The sequence below is a fragment of the Solanum tuberosum genome, unplaced genomic scaffold, assembly GCF_000226075.1.
Source record: "Solanum tuberosum cultivar DM 1-3 516 R44 unplaced genomic scaffold, SolTub_3.0 scf00008, whole genome shotgun sequence".
Classification (NCBI taxonomy): domain Eukaryota; kingdom Viridiplantae; phylum Streptophyta; class Magnoliopsida; order Solanales; family Solanaceae; genus Solanum; species Solanum tuberosum.
In genome coordinates this window covers 267,242-292,760 of record NW_006238934.1, presented here as the reverse complement: position 1 = coordinate 292,760, position 25,519 = coordinate 267,242, and the positions used below count along the sequence as shown (strand labels likewise).

General features: G+C 35.2%; 1 protein-coding gene and 1 pseudogene across 3 annotated transcripts in view; both read right to left on the bottom strand.

Moving 5' to 3' along the window:
* The window catches only part of LOC102593060 (BTB/POZ domain-containing protein FBL11), an 18,926-nt gene extending 3,220 nt beyond the window's left edge, over positions 1-15,706 (bottom strand). Inside the window, exons 1-15 of one of the 3 annotated variants that reach the window (XM_006338874.2) lie at positions 15,426-15,706; positions 15,269-15,319; positions 12,217-12,337; positions 10,164-10,305; positions 9,994-10,040; positions 8,357-8,445; positions 8,159-8,264; positions 7,367-7,403; positions 7,117-7,268; positions 5,757-6,303; positions 4,891-5,166; positions 4,138-4,283; positions 3,097-3,423; positions 1,595-1,838; positions 451-506 (exon numbers count right to left, since the gene is read on the bottom strand). In XM_006338874.2, the coding sequence (XP_006338936.1) occupies positions 451-506; positions 1,595-1,838; positions 3,097-3,423; positions 4,138-4,283; positions 4,891-5,166; positions 5,757-6,303; positions 7,117-7,268; positions 7,367-7,403; positions 8,159-8,264; positions 8,357-8,445; positions 9,994-10,040; positions 10,164-10,305; positions 12,217-12,337; positions 15,269-15,319; positions 15,426-15,607 (2,523 nt within the window). In that variant the 5' untranslated portion in view covers positions 15,608-15,706. Of the gene's footprint in view, positions 1-450; positions 507-1,594; positions 1,839-3,096; positions 3,424-4,137; positions 4,284-4,890; positions 5,167-5,756; positions 6,304-7,116; positions 7,269-7,366; positions 7,404-8,158; positions 8,265-8,356; positions 8,446-9,993; positions 10,063-10,163; positions 10,306-12,216; positions 12,338-15,268; positions 15,320-15,425 lie in introns of those variants that run through there. The other 2 variants (XM_015309152.1, XM_006338875.2) reach the window with 2 other exon arrangements.
* A 2,191-nt stretch (positions 15,707-17,897) lies between these two features.
* On the bottom strand, positions 17,898-22,346 carry LOC102590348 (IQ domain-containing protein IQM3-like; annotated as a pseudogene).
* Between the last annotated feature and the right edge of the window lie 3,173 nt (positions 22,347-25,519).

Sequence of the window (25,519 nt, the reverse complement as noted above, 5' to 3'; positions counted from 1 at the left end):
GGGGGGGGGTCCCACAATTTGGCCCTTTAAGGGATGGGTGATCTTTTTAGTGTTGCTTGGGCAATCCTCACCTCTTGAGATAGCTTTTGGGGTTGAGTTAGGCCCAAGGTCCACAACACAGGGAGTTCAGATTCCCACCACAAATGCATCTCTTGTGAAAATAACCTTTTTCTTTAGTTAGAAATGTAGGTAACAGGTCACAAAACTTAGGTTGTAACAACTGCACGTCAAGAATATTTAATGGCCAAACAAAATACACCTAACATGCTAGTGTATTTCTCCTCCCAATAACTCCCCATGCAGATCATTTGGAACCTGAAGCATATAGAATCCCATCACATAGGCAACTTTTAATTCTTTCTTCAGCTTGAAGAATTAGAAATTTCAAGAGAAACATGAAAGCAACTCAGCAAGTATACAGCAAGAGGAGTGAAAATAACAACGGCGAACCTCTAAATGAAGAGAGATCAACCCTGGCCAGCCATTTGAAATGGTATCTTGTGACTCTGCAAAGAAACATTATAAGGTCATAAAACCAGGATTTCATCTCATAATTGATCGGCCAAAAATTCTAATATATAAGAACAACATGGATCTTCAAAGTTTGCAAACTATCGCGATATTTTAACTTATGAATCATGCGCTGGAACTTCGGGAAAGAAGGATAGGGACACTAAAAGAGTGACTAACACCCAATCTCTCTTTTTTCTCTCATTCTTTACTGCGCTAGTGTGAGAGCAGTGTAAGGACAAACAAGAGGAGTTCCTCATAGCAGTAGGTTTACACCAATTATTTGCACTTAACCTGTACTAGTTTTATTCTATAGGTGATTTAGCCCGTACATGTTTATCCCAATTATGAGATGAGTTCCCATGGTGTATGCTATTTGCAGACAATATTGTGTTAATTGATGACATCACTGAGGATGTTGACCAAAACTAGAACTAGGGAGAAGCTTTCTAGAGGTTTTTAGTTAGGATAAGTAGAAGTAAGATAGAATACATATTTTTTGAAAACAAGTAAGAATATATGCACCACATGTTTTGCCAACATAAGAACATCAAAGCTGACGTGGAATAAGACAGAATTATGGTTGAAAAGGGATATGGTACACCTAAAATCACATGAAAACTTGTTTCAAAACACCTACAGTCTCTTGAAATCCAGGCAAATTTGGAGAAAATAAAGGCATAATGGAAGAAAAAACGAAAAATAAGTGATACCAGTTTGTTGGAATCATGTTGGTACACTTGCTTTGAGTCCAATATTCGTTAGGACTTGGGAGTTTTTTAGTGTTGGCAGAGATTTGCATGCCTGCAAAAGATGTACATAATTTCTAGTGCTAGAGAACATATATTTTTGGACATTAGAACGACAGGCCAAATGGAGCACGTGGATAGCGAGGATTTATATAGGCAATCCTAACTATCTTGGGGGATTGAAGTGTGGTGGTGGTTGTAATTGTCTAATTGATCTGAAGGAATAAGTATAGCAAATTGGATTTTGCTTGTTACAACTGGATGAACCTTAGACAAGGGAGTTTTTCAAACATCATACAAATTCAAAACAAGATGTTCTTGAGAGTAGTGCAGACCTGAATTAAGACGTTTGCATCCCACCAGTGAAAGCTCAGTTAAGTTCATGCAATTCCGACTAAGGATAAGCAAATCATCATTGGTCATCTGAGTTGATACTCTTTCAAGTTTCAATTTCCTCAAACGTGGTGCACTGGACTGGAAGATTAATGAGGAAATCTCACCAAAGCAATAGCATAGAGCTAAGACTTGCAAGTTTTTCAAGGTCTCTAATATATTTCTTACAACAGAATCAGATACTACCTGTTAAGATCAGCAATACTAAGTAAGCAACACTGATTTCAAGCACTAATCTAAAATACACACCATCTAGGACTCGGACAAGATACACTAACCGAATTTAGATATCCAGGTGTAACAAGGTATGGCAGATTGTGTTATACAACTGGATGCCCTGATTTTTCTATCCTCAATAAAATGAACAATTGACATTTCCTATCCATACAAACCTACTTATATTCAGATCTAAAATGTTCAGATGTATGTCAGACCCTGTAAGTATGGCAGATTGTGTTATACAACTGGATGCCCCGATTATTCTATCCTTAATAAAATGAACAATTGACATTTCTTATCCATACAAACCTACTTATATTCAGATCTAAAATGTTCAGATGTATGTCAGACCCTGTAAGTAATAGGTCTGGAGAAAAGAATCACAGGGCCTACTTTATCCCGATAAGTCCCATTATTAGAAGTTTATGGCATAAAACACTTGCATTATATGCCCTCTGCCTTGATTTCTTTGTTGGTTTGCTTTTTATGTCAAAATTTTATAAATTTGACCACAAGTTCTAAACTTATATATCAATATGTTTTGAACATATAATCATTAATGTAGATAGAAAATGAGAGAGTGATGGCTAAATCAAAATCCAACTTAGGGTCCAGGAAAATCACCAAATTCCATTTCTTAATTTTATTGAATGATATTAAAAGGTATCTTTCTAAGTTTTTATAATCTAAAGTAATGATGAACAGATTTAGAGACAATGAAGAAATTTTAGTTTCCAAGACCATGTAATAAGTTAAGGACCTTGAAACAGGTTCTAGTCCTCACCTTAACTTTTAAGGATAAAGATCCAAGGTAAAGATAACTTTCATCACACTTAATGTTACTTGAAGAAACATGAAGTAACACTTGAAGAAATCATTACACTTCATCGTCCATTGACATATAGTAAAGAAACTAGAAGGCGGTACATAACAGAAAGAGAACTCAAGACAATGAGAAATACTTCATGAAAGTGGTTAGGCTTGAGGAACCATGCTTAGAATAGACAAGACAAAAAGGCAAAAAAGATCTGGGAATGAGTTGCAACGATCCCACTGTTTGCGGCTATACTTATTCTGTCATCACATTTCCTTACAATTTAGATGATTGAAAACCCATTCAGGCCCTCAACCCATCAGCTCATTGAGCATTATCCAATATGCACACAGCATATTGGATTGAAACTACGCGAAAAAACTACCAAGAACTTTTGCATCTACACATTACCTGGAAATAAAGAATCAAGGTCTCTAGCCAAGGACAAAAGGTGGGTACCAGTTTGAGCCCATCTTTACCTAAAGATCCACCTAAACCAACAATAAATGTCCTCAACATTTTAATTGCTGGACGCAGGGCCTCCAATGAAAAGAACGAGAATCCCCAACCAAGAGAAATTTCCTCCAAATTGCAGGACTTCCCAAGCTCATAATATAATACAGGAGAGTTCCCTAGAATATCATTTTCCTCTTGTAATAGATGCCTGCATCCTCTGGCAATCAGACATTTTAGAAGAGGATTTCCGCGGACAACATGACCCACTGCATGGCAAGAAACCTGTAATTCCAAAGTGAATAATATATTGGTTATACAGACAAATCATCTGTCTATAAACATCATTCTTCCACAAATGCTCCACCTATAGAGTCCAAAGTCCCAAAAATTGCTCCTTTCTAACTATTCTGAGATACTACAAGTCAATAAAACCAAGTGAAACACCTTGGCGTTTTTGGCACTACTCACTAGTCCATGTAGTGGAGGGAGCTTACACAGAGATATGAAGAGTTTAGCAACAGAAAGCACGTAGGTGTCTGCTGACGTTTAACATTTTCTTCAAAATGCATGGATCTGATTTCCAGAAACATTTAAAAGTTAGAATAAGTCCAGTGCTCTAGCTTCTATTTGTCAAGAAATTCACTTGGGCAACAGATATACTACATGTCCTGAAATACATTATTGTATAGAATTATGTGGAAACATCCCTTTTAGGAGCTTAGACTGTTGAAATGGTAGCATTCTTTTTTGAGTTTTTGGCAGCTCAGTCATGTGTGTCGCCTGTCGGAGGTTTTTATACAGGCCAAAAACATAGAAATATTATTTTCAGTATGGCAGATGGTGCGGTACTGCGGTTCAACCTAAGGCCTCCACTCTTTCAACACCTTACCCTAAAAGCTTGACCCTAGAGCAAACTGATAACATAGAAATTCACATATTTTCCAGAAAAAACTTGGAGAACGTTGACTTTAAGTTCTTCCAGGACTACTTACAAACCTTAGTATCAGATACATCAAGCATTTCCAGTGATGATCCTGAAAATTTATATAGACAATTGTCGACAAGCTGTGTTTCCCTCAAACAAAGACTTCTTATTCTCTGAGTTTGAGAGATAAGCTCCAAAAGAGAAGTCTCATTGATACCTGCGAATGAAGAGAGTTTTCAAAAATTGAAGTGAAAGAGATAAAACAAACTGGAAAAGAGGATATAATCATGTCCCACATATATATTTCATCAAAAGATAATTATGTACCGCAAATATAATTGCCAGCTTCCTTATCTTACAATGTAGAGCCTTACATGAGATTCCAACAGTCAAAAAAACGCTCCCTTTAATACAGTTGAGCAAGAATTTTGTTTGTTATAGGTGGCAGTGATTAAAATTTAAGTTCCAGCTGTCATTGTTCAAAATTAAATAACTCTTTAAACTATCAATAAATTAATTGAGTTGTAAGTTGCTACGACTGAGATTCAGGTGGAAACCAAAACATGCAGCATCCTCCGCTAAATCCTTACGTTTGTGATTTCAGAAAGACTTCAGCATTCAAGCTTGCAGTTTTATTTTGAAAAAAGGAGTTCTTATATATCCACATTGAACTAAATTTTATCAACAGTCACATTGGAAGATGCAAAGCAGTAACTGCTAACCATAGTTTTAAATAAAAGCTTCTACGTACAAACTTCAGTTTTGTTAACAAACATTGGCATGGAGGAGGCAAGGCAGAAAACAAAATCTAGAACATCGCTCACCTTTACAGCCTCCTATATGCAGAATTTGAAGTTTGTAAGCTAATGAATTGGTGTTGTCTGCCATCTTCATTGCCACAGCGTCAAGTCTAGAGATATTACGGCAAAGTGACAGCACACAATTGTGCCCAAATGAAGTATCACACGCAAAGATTGAATGTAGTTCAACACATTTCAATACTAAAATGGATATGCCAGAATCCGTTATGGACGTACATGCATTGAGGTTAATACAACATAAGGAAGGGCAGCACTCTGCAATATTTTGGAGATCAGAATCTGGAGAATATCAAAGAGAAGTAAAGTTAGCTCAATGCAGAGGGCATCATATCATTAAGAGCATACAAGCAAGCTGAATTTCCAATAAAGATCCTCTAACAGCTCGAGGAGGAAAGTACAGACGAGATTCCCAGGCAACATATAGATGTGATTTGCAAACTATATGCATGAGAAAATGAAAGTGGTGTCACTTACAAAACACAATATAACAGCTAAAAGCAGTACTCAACATTTACATAGCAAGGTTTGGGAAAAACTTTCTAAGATAGATTGCATAATTTTGATAGGTGGGAACTAAGCGAAGATAAGAGGATGATTCTTTTTACAGTGGTTTTTCCTCCCTTCACCTTCAGTATATAATAAGCTTTCTAACATATCAGGTATTATTTTTGGGTTTCGTTCCTAAGCATGCTTTTAGGCTCATACCTTTTCACCAAGAATCAAGTGAAGTGGGAAAAGTACTTGGGTCTTTAAAAAAAAATCATTTCTAAGGACCAGAAAATGAAAAATGATCTCCTGGAAAGAGACTTTTCCTTTGGTCAGGATGGGGTTTGAGCTAGCCAGATAGGAGAGATGGCCAAATATCATACCATAGAAATCTGTTCGACCCTCCAATATGAGTTTTGTAATATTTGAGAGCTGCCTAGAAAAGTGAAATGCTGGTACATCAGGACGTATCTCATCATTGGGAGATGTTGATATCTGCAGCATCACAGCAGGAAATGAAGATATAACTGAGACCTTTGCTGGTATTACAGGAGTACTGTCCACTGTTAGATCGATGTCTGAGAGTAATGGGCATCTCTGTAACAATTGGTACAGCTTCATTGTCTTGAAGGTCAAAATATAAGCAGCTTTTAATGTTGTTAGGGATGGAAATGACTTGGAAAAGAACTCAATGGCAGCTTCAAGATGCAGCATAGGACAATTTGAAACATCCACTACTTGCACTGCTTCAAAAGTCAAAACAGGGAAAGTTTCCCATGAAATCCGAGATATATCCATATGGTGCTCAAGTTTGAGTGAAAGCTGATTAAGCTTCTTCATCAGCAATTTGTCCAAATTATTGGAAGAAGGTAGCATGTTTAGGAGAAGAAGAGGCAGATTAATTTGTGGGCAGCCTGAAAGGTCCAATATCTACAGAGGAGATTCAGAAAAGGAATTAAGCAATGAAAATGGTTGTTAAGTGATAACATTGTATGAATTTCACAACTTCATTTCAAGTAAAAAAGAGGAAAAGTGAAGAAAAAAAAGATTGTTTCACTTTGACACTGCAAGTGATATTTTATAATCAAGCGAGCAAGCCTACTCTTGATGATGTTGAATGTGCTAATCTTTTAGTTCCAACAAGTGATTAAAGGGAGAAAGATGAATTTAGAAATCGTGCCCAAAGTACTAGCAAGTTCAACTCTTGGAAAGTCTCCAAGAACAGATAGGGTGAAGTGAAAACTATAAGCAGAGTCATCTGCTCCCATCATTTGAATTGTCTGCAGAGTATTAGCAATATTCTATCCATTAAGTGACGACACAATGGAAAAAGATATTAAGCTATCACAATTCAGAAAATCTATTTCTTAACAGAAAAGGATGTCTAGGTCTAAAATAAGTTGTAGACACTCCTTGTTTTTCTTTTTGTTATCATTTTGCTTCTAGATAAGAATATAAAAGAACTTCATGTGAAATGACTTTCATAAGTAAGTTGTCAGACTTGCCACTTTAGTCCCCAGATTTCAAGCCATATAGAATCTTTGATTAGTCAATCAATCAGAATGGATAAGACAACCGTGAGTCGTTATAAGCTTCGTCGACTCGGTCAAGTCGCTTATACAATGCCGACGACTATTTTCCACTTAATAAGTGAAGGGGAGGTGGACTATATTTGTGTGGCATCCAATGAAAAATGAAAGCCAAAACCCACAAACACTGAAAGGATGCTGGTAAAATGTAAACCTTAGTATATTCAGTCAAGTGGATCCTGAGCTGATTACAGTCACCACCTCCAAGAATGTCTGCTAAGATAAAGGTACGGGAGGCAGCTAAACTACAGATAGCAACCACACTTCTTTCTGCAAACTTTGAGAAGAAGGGGCATCTTCGTTTCCCTAAAATGCGAACAAAAATACAGAAATGATCAGAAGGAACCTAAATAACACTTGAGCATTAGTGCTTTGAAAGTAACAACTCAAAGGACTGCTCATACCAGCAGCAAATGGCAGTGATAAAAGGCTAGTGCGGATCTGTTAACAAAGACAATGGTCACATAAATTACTTAAGTCAGTGTAATCAAGAAAGAATTCAAATGCATATGTAGCAGAGATATTGGGGCAAGAATCATAGGTCTTCACTAGTGGAAAAAATTTCTTGCACCAAAAAGGGATAGAGCTGTTCATGAGTTTCGTTTCACACTAAGACCTTACAGATATAATATCTCAATCAATTATCAAATTGGAACACTTTATCTGCAGGAAAACTAGGACTGAGATCAATGCACCTGTAATGTTATAACATAAATCAGATATGCACAGAAAACCAAACAAGTGAGCTGCCCCATAAGTACAAGAAAATTGAGCGTGAGGTTCAAAAGCTATTAAATAGGCATATCATCAACAAGGATAAGAGTCACGCAAACGAAATGTCATAAAACAACAAAAACAAAGAGGAAAAAAGACTATTTTTTTTGATAAAAAAGAGAAGGAATATCTACTTCCGGAATCTTATACTGCAAAACTCCATATCAGCAGTGATTACTAATCTCACTAAGTAGGCTAGATTATTCTTACATGTTTTCCTTACACGGATTGTTAAACCTGATTTGCTAATGTGGGGTCACTATAGCATGCTGCGGTGCAAGGCTAGTTGCAGTTTGAAAGAATACGATCACTAGAAATTGTCACAACCCCCCTTTTTAGGCCTCTCTCTGACCCACATGAATACAGACAAAATTCAATAGGAAATATCACGTCATTTAATCAATCCCAACAATATCATATACCTCTGTTAGAATTTCAGGGCGAGCATCACCAGTGGAGCTCAAACGATCAGATGGGTTGGTGTTAGCGGCAAGCCATAGTAGAATAGCATCACAGAGATGCTTCTCGCTGTGAAAAGTCACCATGAAATCAGAATTGCAGTTGAAATGAGACATTGCATCAGACAGACCTTTGTTTTACCAGATAAAGAGAATACCTACCTATCTACTGTCAAACAAGGTTGCTTTACACAGGAAAGCAACAATTCAAAAGGGACATTGTGAAATGAGTCACAGGATGCCATCCATATCTGCAGTAAGAAAGAAAATTACATCTGGAACAGTTGTTGGAAAGTAGAAAGAATCATCTGACGTGGCATGCCAACAAATAATTCAAAATAATCATATATATATATATAAAAGAGAACCTTAGGCTCGCCTACGTGCCACCGCCACAAACCAGAATTCCCTTTTAATTTATTTATTTACAAAATTAGTCTTCCCTTTCATGAAAAATTGTGACTTTTATGACAAGTTGCGACTTTAATGAAGAGTTGCGACTTTTATAAAGAGTTGCGATTTTTATGAAAAGTTATGACTTTTATGAAAGGTTGTGACCTTTCCGAAGGGTTGCAACTTTTCCAAATAGTTGTAACCTTTCTGATAAGGCACAATAAACATTTGTTCACACTACCCTTTGTTGTCTATAAATAGAGGGATTTCCTCTCATTTAGCACAACGAAAATTATGAACCTCCTCCTCCTCTTCTTCTTCTTCTTCACAATTAAATATAAATATTTGTATATTTTGCTCATGTTGAGTGGCTCACTGACACTATTGCTTATGTTACAGATCTTGGTATGTATTTTTACAATCATTAATTTATAATTTATGCTTATGTTATAAGGCTAAATGATAAGATGTAATGATTTTCATTTTCCTTTACATTATTAATGTTTGTTACTACGTAATCTTGTATGTAAGATAATATAGTGTTTTAGTTTTAATGCCTGATAGGTTTTAAGTATTATTTTATAACTTTCGTTATATTAAATTCCCACGCGAAGTGCGGGTAATTTTACTAGTTAAGACTAATATGAAGGACAACATGTTTTCTCTGGCTTATATTGCTAAATCACTGCAACAGCTCCTGGGCTCGTTTGTAGCTAGAAATGTTCCTATTTATATTCAAAGTAATATACTTTTGATATTCAGCAGAATTGACATAAAAAAACACACTATAAACTACAAGAGTGGAGTAAGAAATTTGAAAAGCTGAAGCAGATCTAATGGCATGAAAATGTGTTGAAATTGTTTTAGTTACTGTAGTAATTATTTGCATAATATGTTACTAGTTTTAAGACAAATCTATTTCAGTTACTATGCTGAATTATTATTTTTTTGTAACAACTCTCAAAATTCACATTTCACACACACTGGCTAACTCTAACCACATGCAATAGAAGTTTTTCCAGAGAGCTTGTCAAAAAAAACGAGAATACCACTGCCCTTACCATTGAATGACATAAAGTTACTGCAACTAAACAGCAAAATTGCTGCCAATTTTTTTGATAAACTTGTTTTTGCAGAAGTTACCCAAGGAAAAGAGAAAAGAATTGCAGGATGGAAATGGAAAAAAGACGGTAATTAGATTGGGGGGAAAATAAGGCTGGAGAAGGGAGAGAAATGAAGGACGAGCAGGGATAGACAAAGAAACATAAAAGAAATGCAGATATGATTTAGTTGACCCTCCCATAGAGGTATTTATACATACATTCAAATCAAACCAATCAATTCAAGAAAACATTGAATGGCAGAACAATTTGGAGACTTGGACAAAGTACAATTTAAGCACTTACAAAGTTCCTCGCTAGATAACCAGTCAGTTGTGGAATAAAATCAATTGCTGCATGATATTCCATGTTAATCTATAAGAGACAACCCACGGAATCACATTAAAACATAATATGAAGAGCAATATGCTGCAAATATTATTTTCCTAGTAGCTAAAAGTAAAAGATATTGTTACCATTCTCTCTACCATAATCCCAGATATGGACCAAATCTTCTAAACACAGTTGAGGAGGCCAAATGCTGACTTCAGATGTTACATATTCCAGCCAACTTTGACAAACTAAAAGAAGCTTGTCCACTCCAAAAAACAATGACGCCTGCAGAATATATGTGCAAGATCAGATCTTTACCAATAAAAAGTCCAGGATCAGATATTAGAAACTATTGGACAAACAACAACAGGTTGCATCTGATCTCTGGTCAGAGACTTGCAAAGCAAATATCCAGTCAAAAGAGACCTCCAGGATGTAGTAAAACTCAAAGAGGGGAAATGAACATCTTTCCGACAACATTGTGATGCAAAGATAAACCTTCCTGAAGTAAAGTTGGAGCATGCTTTTGTCCTGGAGTATTCTAGCATTGGGCTCAGTGCAAATACAGCACACAATGATAATTGACAAGTGTAGCATTCTTTCATAAAGCTTCACCTTCTTTAGTGACCCCCGATAAAGAGATCACTCAACTTCTCCTTGCAACATGATAAATATGAACAAAAAAAATGGTTTAGAGAAGTCAGCTAGGCTAGAACAGATGGGAAGAAAGCACCTAGTGTTTTGTCCCTGCTGGGAATTGAACCCGAGACCTCGTGATGCCCAAACCCACTTCATTGATCACTAGGTCACACCCTTGCGTGACTCTGCTATGAAAATTCACTATTTCCTTTCAACCTCTAACAATCTATTAAGCTCAAAAAACTTTGTATTTATTATTTTTAACTAAACCTGACAATCCTTGGTCCAAAAAGACATCATAACGCATCTTTTTTGTTTGTTAGTGAGACATATTGAATTGTTTGGCTTTTCATATGGAAGAAAAATCACAGATGTCCCATGACAAGGCCGTACCAATTTATGCTTAGATACAAATAGTTGTAATTATGAAGGTTAACCTTGGAGCAATGGTGAAGTTGTCTCCATTGGGTTCAAGCCATTATGCTTGTGTCAAGGTAGCTTGCCAACATCACACCCCCTTGGGATGCGTTCTTACACAGAACTTGTATGAACGCGGGATGTCTTTTTTTAATGCAAGGAAACCCGCAGTCGCTACCCTTTAGTTGCGCACAGGGTAAAACCCCGCTCTTATGCAATAGCTCGCAAACCACACAAGAGAGGTAACCCAGCATTAGGCAAGTCCAGTGCGACGAGCTCGACCTAGAAGGCAAACCCTTTGCTTTCGGTGGTAAGGGGTTTCAAATTTAGACCTCCAACCTGAAAGTTCCAAGCCCAAACCACTGAGCCACCCCGAAGGGTTGAATGCGGGATGCTTTGTGCACTACGTAACCCCTTTTTATGAATTTTGGTATACCGTGCTGAATGAATATGACTTAGACCCTCTATCATGTTTCCTTAGTTCCCTTTGTTTTGTTTTTTTAACTACCGAGAACCCCCCCCCCCGGACCGTGGATAAGTTCCCTACATTTATAATGGAAGATTGAGGTTTTGTAACGATACACATTCAATACCTCCTTTGTGTTGTTTTGGTTGACAGAAATATATTACTTCCTCCGTCCTAAATTATGTCATGCAGTTTATCTAGACACAAAGTTTATGAAATATGAGAGAACTTTACAACTTTACAATGTTCCAAAACTATCCTTAAAATAAATAAATTTTAAAATAGAGAAGACACTTTTATTGACTTTTGCCAAATACGTGGTACACAAGATGGGTAAAATGTTGATAGTGTCATTAAACATTTGTCAAATAACGAAATGTGTCATTCTTTTTGGGACTGACTAAAAAATAAAGTGTGTCTAATAAGCCGGGGCAGAGGGAGTACCTTATTTAAACCCCCACACTACCCATCCCCCTCAAAAAAAGGAGGAATGTTGAACTCTTATCCATTACAAGGGCAAGGCTTTCATAGGCAAGGTACTATGACATCACTAAGTTAACAAAAAGTAGTAAAGTAATTTCACAGATTTCCAAGTGACCAACAGAAAATACATCAGTGAAACCTTTTGAGCAAATAAAAGTAATTGTTGCAATACTGGTAACTGGAGTTCTTACCTCATACAAAGGAAGGAAGTTTTCTGAAGTAATGTCCATCGAACATCCAAAGATAAATCTCAACATACTCAGAAGTGACTCCACGTCCCAATGAATAGATATAGAGTCAAAGCAAGATTCACTGAAGCAGTTAAACCATATAATAAAGAGGTAAGGTAATCTCACAAAAGAAAGGAATTATGTTATTATAATATTAGCCAAAACTTCTATAAATGGAGTTATCATGGTACATTATTTTTTTGTCAAGTAAAGGTAGTTATCTTTCATTATTCAGCATCCAGAAGATGCAACAAGATTACAAATAAAGCCAGCTCCTGTACAAGAATAATTCTTGTACATTATTTCACTCAATAGTTAATATAGGATAAATTCATTTCTCTAGTGCTTCACATGGACTAAGAACTAGGTGAAGAAAATATCAAAGTTTGAGTTGTTTCCAATCACTAGAAGAGTCTTCTGAGGAAAATAAGACAGTGTCCTTTTGTTGCTTCAAGATCTGTGTCTTCTCCAATGAACCGCTACACCTTGAGATTCATCGCTCCGAGATGAACATGATATTAAAAAAAGGATAACTGTCAAAATCTCTACAATACAAGGCCTCATACTTCAATACAAGTCCATCACTCGCTAGCACATTGATCTACAACTTCTTTCCATTAATGGTTCAGGTTAGGTGTAGCCAACACCACAGTAGACCTAGTCAGCCGCCAAAACATTACTTTGTGTCACTCAATTGTCCAATTAGCCCATGTTTGTAGTACAGTCAATGACATGCGAGGTAGAAAAAGAAAAAAGAAGTCCTTTGATCCTTCAATGCTACGTAGGACGCCTGTGTCTATTTGTTCTACTCTATACAAGTTTAAATGCCTACTTGTGCACACCAAAAGTTGGAGGGCATGGATGCCAACAAAGGCCAAGTTTAAGGCACAATTATGTATTATGACCAGTAGCTAATCAGATCATTCTATTCTTCATCCACTCTACACATGGTTGGCATTCTATCTTCTCACATGTGGATCATATATTATTCTGGAGATGACAATAGAAGTTTAAGGTACCAAAATTGCCAAATAACATCTCTTACTTACTTTCCTATAAAAAAACTTACGTACTTGTCAGGGATAAAGGTTGCTTACTCCATTTCATGCGTGCCTTGGTTTAGAGGAAATTTGCTATGGATATTTTGGGTAAAACCGGTATGTGTGACTATCGACCAATCAACTCACCTGTATATCCTAATGTCAAGCTACTTCAACGTTGGGGAGCCTTCAGATTGGTAAGTTAAATTATCTTCTTTTTTTTTTCTTTTTTTTTTTTTGATGACAAGGGAAACCCACAGCCGCTACCCTTTGGGTGCGCACAGGGTAAAACCCCCGCTCCTATGCAATAGCTCGCAAACCACATAGGAGAGGTAAACCGCACTAGGCAAGCCTGGTGCGACGAGCTCGACCCAGAAGGCAAACCCCTTGCTTTCGCTGGCAAGGGGTTTCGAACTTGAGACCTCCAACATGGAAGTCCTGAGCCCAAACCACTGGGCCACCCCGAAGGGTCAGTTAAATTATCTTGCCACTACATGTGAGATAGAGTCGCATCCTTAGATGTATCAAGATTCAAGAGTAATCTAGGACAAGGAATTCTCCGCAAAGATCAAGGTAATAGTGTAAGTATCAAGTTTGTAAATGCATATCAGGCTGCATTGCCATCCCATAGGCGATCAATGAACTGGTACTTCGTTTTCATTGGTAGAAATTTGGTCTCTTATTTTTTTTTATGACAAGGGAAACCCGCGGCCGCTACCCTTTGGGTGCGCACAAGGTAAAACCCCCGCTCCTATGCAATAACTCGCAAACCACATAGGAGAGGTAACCCGCACTAGGCAAGCCCGGTACGACGAGCTCGACCCAGAAGGCAAACCCCTTGCTTTCGCTGGCAAGGGGTTTCGAACTTGAGACCTCCAACATGGAAGTTCCAAGCCCAAACCACTGAGCCACCCCGAAGGGTAGAAACTTGGTCTCTTTGACAAGCAATAAGCAAGATGTGGATACTAGATCAAGTGTAGAGGTTGCTTATAGAGCTATGCTCCCAACAGTAAATGAGCTTTTGCAGTTGAACAATTACTTGAAGAGTAGGAGTTTGAAAGAATTTTAATTTGTCACAATCAAAACGCGATAACATGGCATCTAAACCAGTGTTCTTTCGGAGGCAAAATATATGGAGATTGAGTATCACTTTATCTGCGAAAATACACAATCTGCACTCATCTCTAATATTGACGAATAAATTCTGAACCCCAGCAGTGGCCGAGCCAGAATTTTATACAATAGGATTCAAAAAAATAATAAAATGCCAAACCTATGATTTGATCTTGTTACCTAAAACAATTTTTGAACTCCCTCTGCCACTACTCTAGAATACTCCCCTCTCTCAAGGGGGACTCACTAGAATATATTTAACAAATTTATTTTTACCCTATTTACGTAGAATTATTTTCTAGCGAAGGAGATTCATTGAACCCATTTGGGGTCCATGTTATATACATTCTAACTTGAGGGCAAAGTTACATATTGACCAGATTTATATTATCATTCCTTGTAACATTCCATAGAAAATTAAGCTCATAGTTTGTATTTATTATTAGAATATTTATTTCCCAAGTTAGCAGTAAGAAATAATTAAGTACCATTTCATAGCTAGCCGAAGAACACATACAGCTGTTCTTGAATATTATTAACTTATTATTCACTCAGTACCAGACAAATCTGCTCTTCCATACTCTTGTTCTTCGAAATTAGATAACAAAAAATATAATAATGTAGCAGTCTCCAATCTGCCAAAGCATGTTGCTTCAGGGTAGCTTAACTGTTGTAATTTGCTCCAGCAAGATATCAAACACGAATAGCATTCTAGATTTGTTATTCATAAGCACTTCACTAAGAAACAAGTAGCAAAACCAGTATTTTGTGTTCAGAGTAAAACAAATTTGTATGACTATACTCAAACTCATTCAATACATAGAACTTCAGTAAAATTGAAGAAAAAAAAAGAATTATACCTGAAACTTCCACTCAATAGTCCGTGAAAGTACGAAGACTGCTGAATGAGCCTGTACTTCAAAAAATCAAGTGAAACAAAAAAAAGCAAAAATTACACACTGTTTTTTATAGATGTTGAAGGTAAAACAGACAGAATAAACAGAAAAGATGATTTGCCTTTGCCGATTAGCTTTGATTTTAATGATTGGGCGATGGGAAAGTGATGTTAAGTCCCATTGACTGACTTCAGCCGTTGAAATGACAATCTCTTCGTGATCTCCGTCTAGTTTGGACCCGTCGGAGTCGATACAGTTGAGAATTACTGTCTCGCCGTCGGCAGTATCGACGTCGGACGCCATTACTGGAAGCTTTTGGTACCGGATTCAGGTAGTTCAGTCTTCAGAGTGAAGACGAAGGAGGAGAATAGGACCCAAATGCAAAAACGGGCTTTTGTTAAAAAAAATTATTGTAGAGAAAATCCTAGTATTACTATTTATGATAGTAAAAAGTTATATTAATTCTTTTTCTATAATTCTATATTATTTTATTCTTTTTTAACTTTTTTTTTAATAGAAGAAATCACCAAAACATTGTTTTGACTTCTTATATTTTGTCCTGTGATACTCATATCATTCTATTCTTTTTATACTTTCTTCCTTTAAATTTTTTGTAAGTTGCAGACTTGCAGTAATATACTCTCTCAGAAATAAAAATCAATAGTCGAGAAGTGTTAAGCAATGTGCATAACATTTTTATATTTGTTCTTATGTTTTTCAGCATTGTAGCAAGTATATTAAAATGGATATATCAAGTTATCAACTTCTTAAACTAAATTCTATAGTTCTAACTTTCAATTTATTACTTATAAAATTACTATTACAATTCGTATAATGCTTGCCTTAGTAGAAAGATGAGCATGAAAACATACTTCATTCCCTATCACAAAATGTTCTGTTCATATGTTCTACAATACCATAATGTAATAGACAAGATAGCTTAGTTCCTATTTTGATATGTCGTAATGTGTTTAGCTAGTGGTATTAAGTAATCTTTAGATTATTTATATCATTGTAATGATACAAATTATCTTATATACATAGAGAAAGAACTTATCCTGAGATAACTGATGTGAGGCCAAAAATATATATTTTAATCATTATTTGCCTCACATTTATTATTTATATTTGTCCTTTTTGAGCATTAATTTTATGGATTGTGCTAAATAATGTATTTTATTTGTAGGAGTAAATTGGTGTAAAGTTAAAGAAGTTTGGAGCTAAAACGAATTAAATATGAAAAGTTGAAGAAGGAAATCAAGCAGACAGCTTAATGGATTAAACTTTCTAAAATAATATATATGTTAGGTTGAAGTAGAATTGGAATTGGAAAATTCCACGTGACAGTCACTGAAGAGCCGCAACAAGAGCAATTTGATCTTATTGGCTTGCTTATTCAACTCGTTTGAGTAAACCCCGTCTTCAGAAGGCGATGGAGCACTGGTTCACGCCGAAAATAAAAAGGAATTCAACTCCTTTATGATTTTGAATTCCTAATTTGTTTTGGACTCAATTATTTTATTTAGGGTTTTTTATATCTATAAATAGTCCATAAAAATAATTATTTGGAAAAGGAACCAATATAGAGTAAGGAGGAGACACTTTTGAAGAGAAAAGTCGTCAATACTTTTTTAGGGTTCTTTTCTTCTTCTTCTTATTTTCTTAGAGATTAGTAGCTAAAGCCCTTGTTCTGGGGCTGTAGCTACGGATTCAATGTTGATTATTTAAGGTTGTCGAATTAATTCTTGGTTGTCATTATAAGTTACTTCTATATTCTTGTTTTAGTATTTTGTGCTTGATCACCCTGAGATAAATATATTGTCTAATCTTCAAATCGGGAGAGGAGAGGTTAGATAGACCAGAGAATATAGAGAGCTCGATCGATCCATTTAATTGAGGTGATTTGTGTTCAGGAGTGACGCCCGGATGAACAACTTGCTTGGTTACGAAATATGATTGAAATATAAATGCTCGCCAGTTAGTCTATTTATCCCCGCTCAACGATGTAGTTAGATAGCTAACTGGAGTAGGCGACTAGAGGTGTGTAGCCCGACTCATACAATTAACCCTATAAACCAGTAACTTGACAACTAAAATTAGTTCTAAGCCTATAATATGATACATGAGATTCAATACATGCTGCAGCCCTGAGATTTTCCAACTATTGTAAGTATTTTTTTTATTTTGTTCTTGCATTCTTTTCTTTGGCACTATTAAATAAATAATTAGATCAGTATAATTTAGTAAAAATAGTTAATTGACAAGTCCTTTGGGTTCGATAATTTGGTTCTTTTAAGAGCCACTATATTACTTGCGCGACCGCGTACACTTGCGTGTATATTGGCGGCAACAATAACTTATTTCGGAATAACTTACTCCCAACAAAAAGACAAGCACATTTGAAATTTTATCAGAAGTGTAAATACATCTCCTCTGTATGTGGTAATACATCTCCTTGTTTTTGATATTCAGAGAATATTTTCCATGACATTTTGATGAACCAAACATGAGAAAATTGGAAAACATATCTTCTGTATCACACACACCCCACGACTTGTGTTATTTTCACATCCATCCTAAATGGCACCAATGGGAAGAAAGAAATGATATTGGTTTGATGAGAAATTTTGATACATCAAGTTCTGTTTGACAGGATGAAGAGAGCTAAAAGTGCAGATTATATATAGCTGTATATCTGATCATTCAACTAAGTACTGGACAGAGATATTATATCAGCAAGCTGAAAGTTGGGAGGGGGATGAACATGAAGAACAGATCGATCTTGACATGGATACACAGAGTCTTAGTACTATTTTGGATTACGACTCTCATCACCAGGTTCAGGATTGTTTTTCTGTTTTCCGCTGCGTGTTATGAACATTGTGAAATCTTCAGAACAAGCATTTACACTTGCTATAGAAGAGTTATGGAGCCATCGCCAAGAAGTGGAGAGTGATAAGCTGAGGAGTACGAACCGGCATGGGAGTAGATCATACAGAACAAGTCTAGGTGAGAGGTTAGTCAGTTCCAAGGCCTGCCATCTAAGCTCCGCAGGGAAGTCAGCAAAACAGCCAATTCTTGGTCCAGCACCTGTTGACCACACCAAGGGAAGTTGATACGACTTTGTAAACTTCTCGGAATGAATCCTTCGTAGTATTGGAGTCCTTGGCACCTCTGCTATTGGGATCTGAAGACTGCCTGAGAGGGATCGGTTATAGTTACTCGTTTGAGCTACCAGATTCCGGGCTGATTCCAAGGGAAGGTCTGTTTTCTCTTCCTTTGGAAGATCAGCTTGAGAAGGAGAATCTGATAGAGCTGAAAAATCAGATGTATAGCCACTTCCAATAGATTTTCCGTCTCCATAACTTCCATAGTCTTCATTTGATTTTCTTATCTGATGATAGATCAGAAAAGACGAGGATTATGTTAGTTTCAAAGTGGACGATTCATCATGAGAAAAGGCAGGTAAAATCATATTTAGAGTAGTCAGTAAGGTAAGCACAGCTCGACTAATTGAGATTTAAACTTAGGATATGCAGAATGGACAAAAATGTTCTTTAATCTTATGGTCTTTAACATGTCATCTGGAATGTTCAAATTGAAGAGTCACCAAAAAAGGAAAGAGACATATTTTTAAAAATGTACTAAAAAGGGAGTAATAGTTCATTTTGTTTCCTTTCTATCTGTTATCAGAAAGGTGAACAATTCCAGTGATTTAAATCCCGATTTTGATGGCCTGAAGGGCTTGCATCTCTCCTGAATTCTACTTCTCTATATCTTTAACACTTCCTTGGTGCCTTTCCTAATAGAAATTTCTCAATAAATCTGATTGTTCAGAGTTCTGGAACATTAGGCATTAAAAGGAGTAACACTGAGCACAAAAAAGAACAAGAAAAAGAAAAGACCAACCTCAACTTCATCCAGGTTGACCCCATTTTCATTAAGAAATGATAAAAGGCTGTCAAGCCTATCTTCTGTTGGGCGATAATGTCCACTATATGCTGAAATAGACTGAAAGGAATAACATGTCAAGAAAACAGCTAAGTTCCAAGCAGATGATTGTAAACAGAAACTTAGACTCAAGCTTTCGAGTTGCAAGCAAAGAATTCAGGAAGCATACCGTCCTTCTTTAACACCTTTCAGTTGCAAATAAAGCAGCTGAATACATTTATGTAAAGAACAGCTTTCTTCTTCTAGAGTTTCATCTATAAGAGTCAAGGTGAATGACGAGAAGAAACATAGAAGGTGGTATATCAACTTGGATTGTGTAGTTTTATGAGTGATGAAAAGAATCGTTCAGTAAGGAAGAGTACTTTACGAACATTAGACTCTAACTGGATATTGTCACTGTCATACACAAGTATTTTCTCATTTGAGAAAGTATGAGTTCAGCATTAGCCATGCAGCGGCCAGCTGATATTGGTTTAAAGCCGGAAGACATCAAGTGTGACTAAAAGGGACAAAAACTACATAATCAGTATGATTGGAAATATACGCTCTTAACTACTACCACAAACCGCTACGAGAGTACAACTTAGATGACAGAAGCAATTGAAATAATTGAGATAACAGAAACTTATATACCATAACTCTTCCATCTTTTACCACTAGTCTTCCAGCAGCTGAAGTAGCTCCACCAGCAAGAAAGCTGGAATGATGAAACATCCCTTTCTTTTTCTGAGAAACATTATAAAAACAAACCTTATCATGAATAACAAGGAATCAAGGATAATCATCAAATTGCATTTACAGAGTAACTATTTTACCACTCACCTCACCAGCATAGAGTCTTCTTGATGTGCTCATCACAAAAATCCACTTTGCCCCTGGCAACCCTTTAGTTGTATCAAGAACATTTCCAGTTTTCTCATGCACAATTTCTCCTTCAGCAACAATATATTCATAATGTTCTCTCTCTTGCTGATTAAAGAAAAAATAGGAGGAAGAAATCAGGAACCGCACGCTAATATCAAGCAACGCGACTTAAGGATAATGCAGAAGTTAACAGCTTCACTTAAGCGACAAAATAGGCAACTTGAACATGGAAAAGAACTACATATACACCAGATAGTGTAAAATGGTGCTAATCAGATTTGAAGACTAAAGAGTAACAGTGTCAACACAAGTACTTAACCGGTTGTTAGTTTATAATTAATGATTGATGTTAAGACTCATGATATGCAGTGGATAAGTAACAAAAGATTCAACACATACAGGTCCAAGGTACTTGATACTTTGCTTCTGAAGCTTAGATCTTGGACATTCTTCGAGATCAACCTTTTTGCCATCTCCAAGATCCAACCTGCAGTTTTTTTAAGAAACTTCTAAGCAACCTTTCAGACCATCCGTCAGGATTCTTACATCTTAGAAATAGATTCACAGAAAAATACATGCTGTTTTATCCTTGTGGCAATGAAATTGCACCAGAGAAAAGAGAAGCCAATAATGCAGAATGTTGGTCAGAAACATTATACAATCTTGGAATAGGCTTTCACTTATTTGGATATAATCCTATCACTATGAATGGAAATCAAAATTACAGCTCTGGTTGTAGCGTTTGTTTCAAATGCAAAACGTTTCAAGTTAGATATGAGTCTAGGTTCATACACATCTTGATCATGGTCTTGGGTAATTCTCATTCCTTGAGCTAATTTTTGGGGTTAAACTAGTCCCATGGTGCATTTTCTTAAATTTTTGGAAAAGGAATTTCAGACCAAACACAACTTGAGAGAAGTCATTTCACTTTCTACAAAAAAGTTGGAAAAATCTTAAACAATGAATTTTTTTAAAATAATTTCTGAACAAACAATGTCAAAAATCTTACCAAAAGAAGAAGGGCTGACCAGATTCAGTTTTACACCATTCTTGATAATAAATATGCAAGTTATGCCCATAACGATGGCGTGGGTCAATCTATAGTGGAACAATACCAAGGTTAAAAAAACAAAAATTACAAAAATCAACAAATTAAGTGGGAAATTTTCAAAAAGAGCAGCAAAGTGAAAAGCCAGAGGAGAAAGGTACTACACTCACTGCCTCAATCCAGTGTTGAAAAGCCAATTTCTGAGCTTTGGCGTCTTTGGACAGACCTTTACCAACCTGAGCAATACGGAATTATATTTGAAATTTCCTCTTTTATTTCTATAGAATCTGCCTGAAAGTTGTTTTATTATGACTGGAAATACAAAGACTTAATGATCAAAAACACATCTTATTCACGAGTTTCACACCCTAACTATCATTTGTCACTGTCTATGTAAAAACACATCTCGACCAACTATCAATTGTTTCTTTTTCTTACTTGTACTATCAAAATCTACTCAACTAGGCGTGTTCTAATATACATAGATGATGATAGTGTAGAAAATGGAACAGCTTCTGATAGTCTAGAAAAGGAAACAACTGACAGTTAGAGTATAAAACTCGCGAAAAATTGATAGTTCAATTTTGTTTTTTGATCTCTCAAATAAAAATGTAAGAATACCTTGGAAGCATTTAAGCTTATGCGATTCCACCGGGAAGACGCTGTTTCTGGTTTTAAGAAGTTGAAGAAAGAAACTGTACTGTGATTCAATCTAGCATAATCTATAGCTTGCCACCTTTAAATTCATCACACAATAAAGAACACATAAATATACATGATTATTCTATTATTATATACATAAATTAAAAATAATAGACGATTTTTAAATAAAAATGTTGGTGTACAGGTTAAGTGGTTATATTTTAAGCAATACCAGAGCGCTTCAGCAACCACGGCAGAGTCAGCTAACATGCGCCGTGTACGATAACTCCTAACTCCTATAAACCTTCTGAACTTTCATGGCGGCATTTGAAACAGAGCTGTCGAATTCCGGCCTACGGCAATCGGAAAAAGAAAATTGATGATGCTCATCATGAGAGCTGAAATCAAAAGCAGACAAAGAATACTGTGAATTCACTTCCATTAAACAATAACAGAGACGGAATTTGGGAACAAAGAGTGTGTGTTTTCGGAGTTGGGAGAGCGGAATTGTTAGAACTTCATTCAGTATTCAAAGCTCTAAAAATGAGCGGAAGGGTTCCATTACTGCATATACTCTACGTGCTTATATACGGGCTTGATTGGCACCATAATTTAGAAAAAATATGAGCAACTTTCACATATAGCAAATATAAAAATTATATTTGTATGTTATAGCTATAGTTTGCATAATTGCGCTTCATAGCAAATTTTATGTTTGATATGGAGCTTTTGATTTGTATAGTTCGCTACAAACATCCAATTTTATACAAATTGTTCAGTTTTGTATAAATTCATTTATATATTGTAATTTGTATAATAAGATCTGTATTTGTATAATTATAATTGTATAGGACGAAAAGATATGTATTTGTATATACACTTTTCTCTCGCTTTATACAAACACAAGCGCATTTTATACCGAAATGTATAAAATGGCTAATTGTATACCGAATCAGATGACAAAAAAGGGGATGTTTGTTGCGAATTACAATTAAAATAAACTATGGCTATAACATTTAATTTGAATTAATAGTTTGTTATTTCATATAATTTTCCCAAAAGATAATGCGATATGTCAGTGTGGCATCGTTTGATTTGACACTACTTGTGGGCTAAAATTTCATAAAGGATAAAAGTGAAATTTTATAATTAAATTGTTTCTAACTATAGTAAGATAATAGTCTTTATAATTAGAAATATGGTGATACTTGGGATGTTATTTGACATATACTTTTTAAATTTATGTATAATAGTATTAGTTATATCCTATAATTTATTTGATATTATGTTATGTATAATTAATATATGAATGGGGTGTTCATCATCCAAGTAACTCTCTCTTATCATATATGAAAATCATGATATTATCGTTATAAGGGATTTTAATGCATGCATTCGGATAAAGACGCATGCATCGATCTGCCTCTCCAAAAAGATTTCACATCATTTTCCCTATATTTATGGAGGGTCTGCTACTTTTATAAAGTAGGAGCAACTTTTTTCGGAAATATGTCATGTTATTTTTAATATACCAAATTAAAAGGAATCGGTTTTAATGATACTAATACAATATATGATACTGATTTAATATTAGTTAAACGAAAATTATCAGCTTTAATGAATGGAAGGTATGGGCTGTAATTATTTATGAGGAATGAGTATTTCAGGAATTACTTTGGGTTTGAATATAAACTTGTAATTATTTTAAATTTTATGGCCCATTTATGTAATTTTCTTAATTAAATATGGTGAAATAATCTTAATATATTTACTAATAGTGCATAGCCACATGTAATAAATAGAGGTCACTCGAACACTCTTTGTCAAAAAATCATACTGTGTATATAAAAAATTATACAAAATATACAAAGCAAAAAATATTTTTCATACATATATATTAAATCTTAAATATTCTTAACGAAATATTTGATTTTGTCACCGATAACAAATGTAAGCATTATAATACTAATATTATTATTATCAATATTATTAATATATCTTATTTAACACTGTTCTTATACACCCAATCAAACGAGACCTAGGTGATCTTTGCTGGTCCGACCACCCGTCAGTGCTGTCATACCATTTTGGGGAAATAATATTTAGTCAACTCCACGCAGTGTTGGTGGGCTAATATTTTCTTTTCAACATTAGAAATACAAAATATATTGATATAATGATTAATTTATATTTGCATTGCCTAACAACTATTAAAAATCGAAGCTTTTTCCATCAATTTTTTTTCATTTGTGATTCGATTTTGATTTCTAGTTAAATATGAAGGGATTTGTTAATATCACTACACTCTTTCGCAGTGGTTTTAACATAGTTATTGTCATACTCAAAAATTAATAAAGATAAAAAAATTATTTAATATCATATAATAAGATAAATTTTCCTTCCATTTTGATGTGAAAAAAAAAAGATTTTAGCCCTCAGATTTATTAACTTAATTCAAAAGCTAACTCAAGAGATGAGGATCATTCACAAGGTATCATATAAAAAGATAAATATGCCTCTCACCCACCGATATTGGAAACTCAATACCTAGAATACATGTTATGAATTTATCCGAATTTAGTAATTTTGATCCAATAATTATATTTATTTTAGAATTTTATTAAATAATTTATATTAACAACGCAAATTTAAATAATTCTTTTTTAACCCATAAACTTCAAATCCCGTCTTTTTCTCTAGAAGAAAACTTCAAGAAACAGTTGAGATAATGAGATCATTGAAATCAAGGTTTAATGAGATTTTAATTGGAAAAGTGACTGTTGAACCATCTAGTTCCAACAAGACAAAAATCTAATAATTGGTTTCATTTTTTCTTCTCCTACCATATTTAGTTAGGTCCCAAAATGTTATAGACCATAAATATGCTTGTAAAAACTAGTACTAATAATAGTAGTTAGATTGATGAGGACGAAAGGTTGTTGCATGGGTCCATTAAACTTTTAGGTGCCGGGAAATTTTAGTAGCTCAGTTGATTTGACAATCTGAATTTGCATTTTGTTGATGAGAGTTCGATTTCTCATGATGTTGTAATTTCATACCCTAATTTTTATTTATTTAGAAAAAGAACATTTATGAGGTGTTTCGTTTAAAGATAAATTATGTTTGAATTAATTATGTTAAGATTACTTATCTTGGTATTATTTATTATTCATCGTTTGATTTAATTTGTTGTACTAAAAATAACATATATGACTATTTTTACTAAAAAGAAATTGTTTGTGTACAAAAATACATTCCATCAATTTTTGTCTTGTGGGGCAGGGGCGAATCTAGAGGAGGCTGAGGGGTTCACTCGATCCTCCTTGACAAAATAATTTATGTATATATAAATTGTTGGGTTTTAAAGGTGTGAACAGGAAATGAAGAGTTGTGACTCTCCTGAAGGGTTGTGACCTTTATGAAAGGTTGTGTCCTTTCTAAAGGGTTGTGACCATTTGAAAGGTTGTGTCTTTTCCAAAGTGTTGTGACCTTTCTGAAAGGTTGTCTTCTTTTCAAAGGGTTGTGACCTTTACCCTTTGTTGGCTATAAATAGAGAGGTTTTCTCTCATTTTTCTGCATCGAATTCTTCCCTTCTTTTGCATACATTTCTTACAAAATAAAATCGATCGATCGTGTCTGTGTGTGATTCGTTGCTGTCATTTTGAGTTCGTTGAAATTATCGAAGTTTGAGGTACCGCTACTTCTTTAAT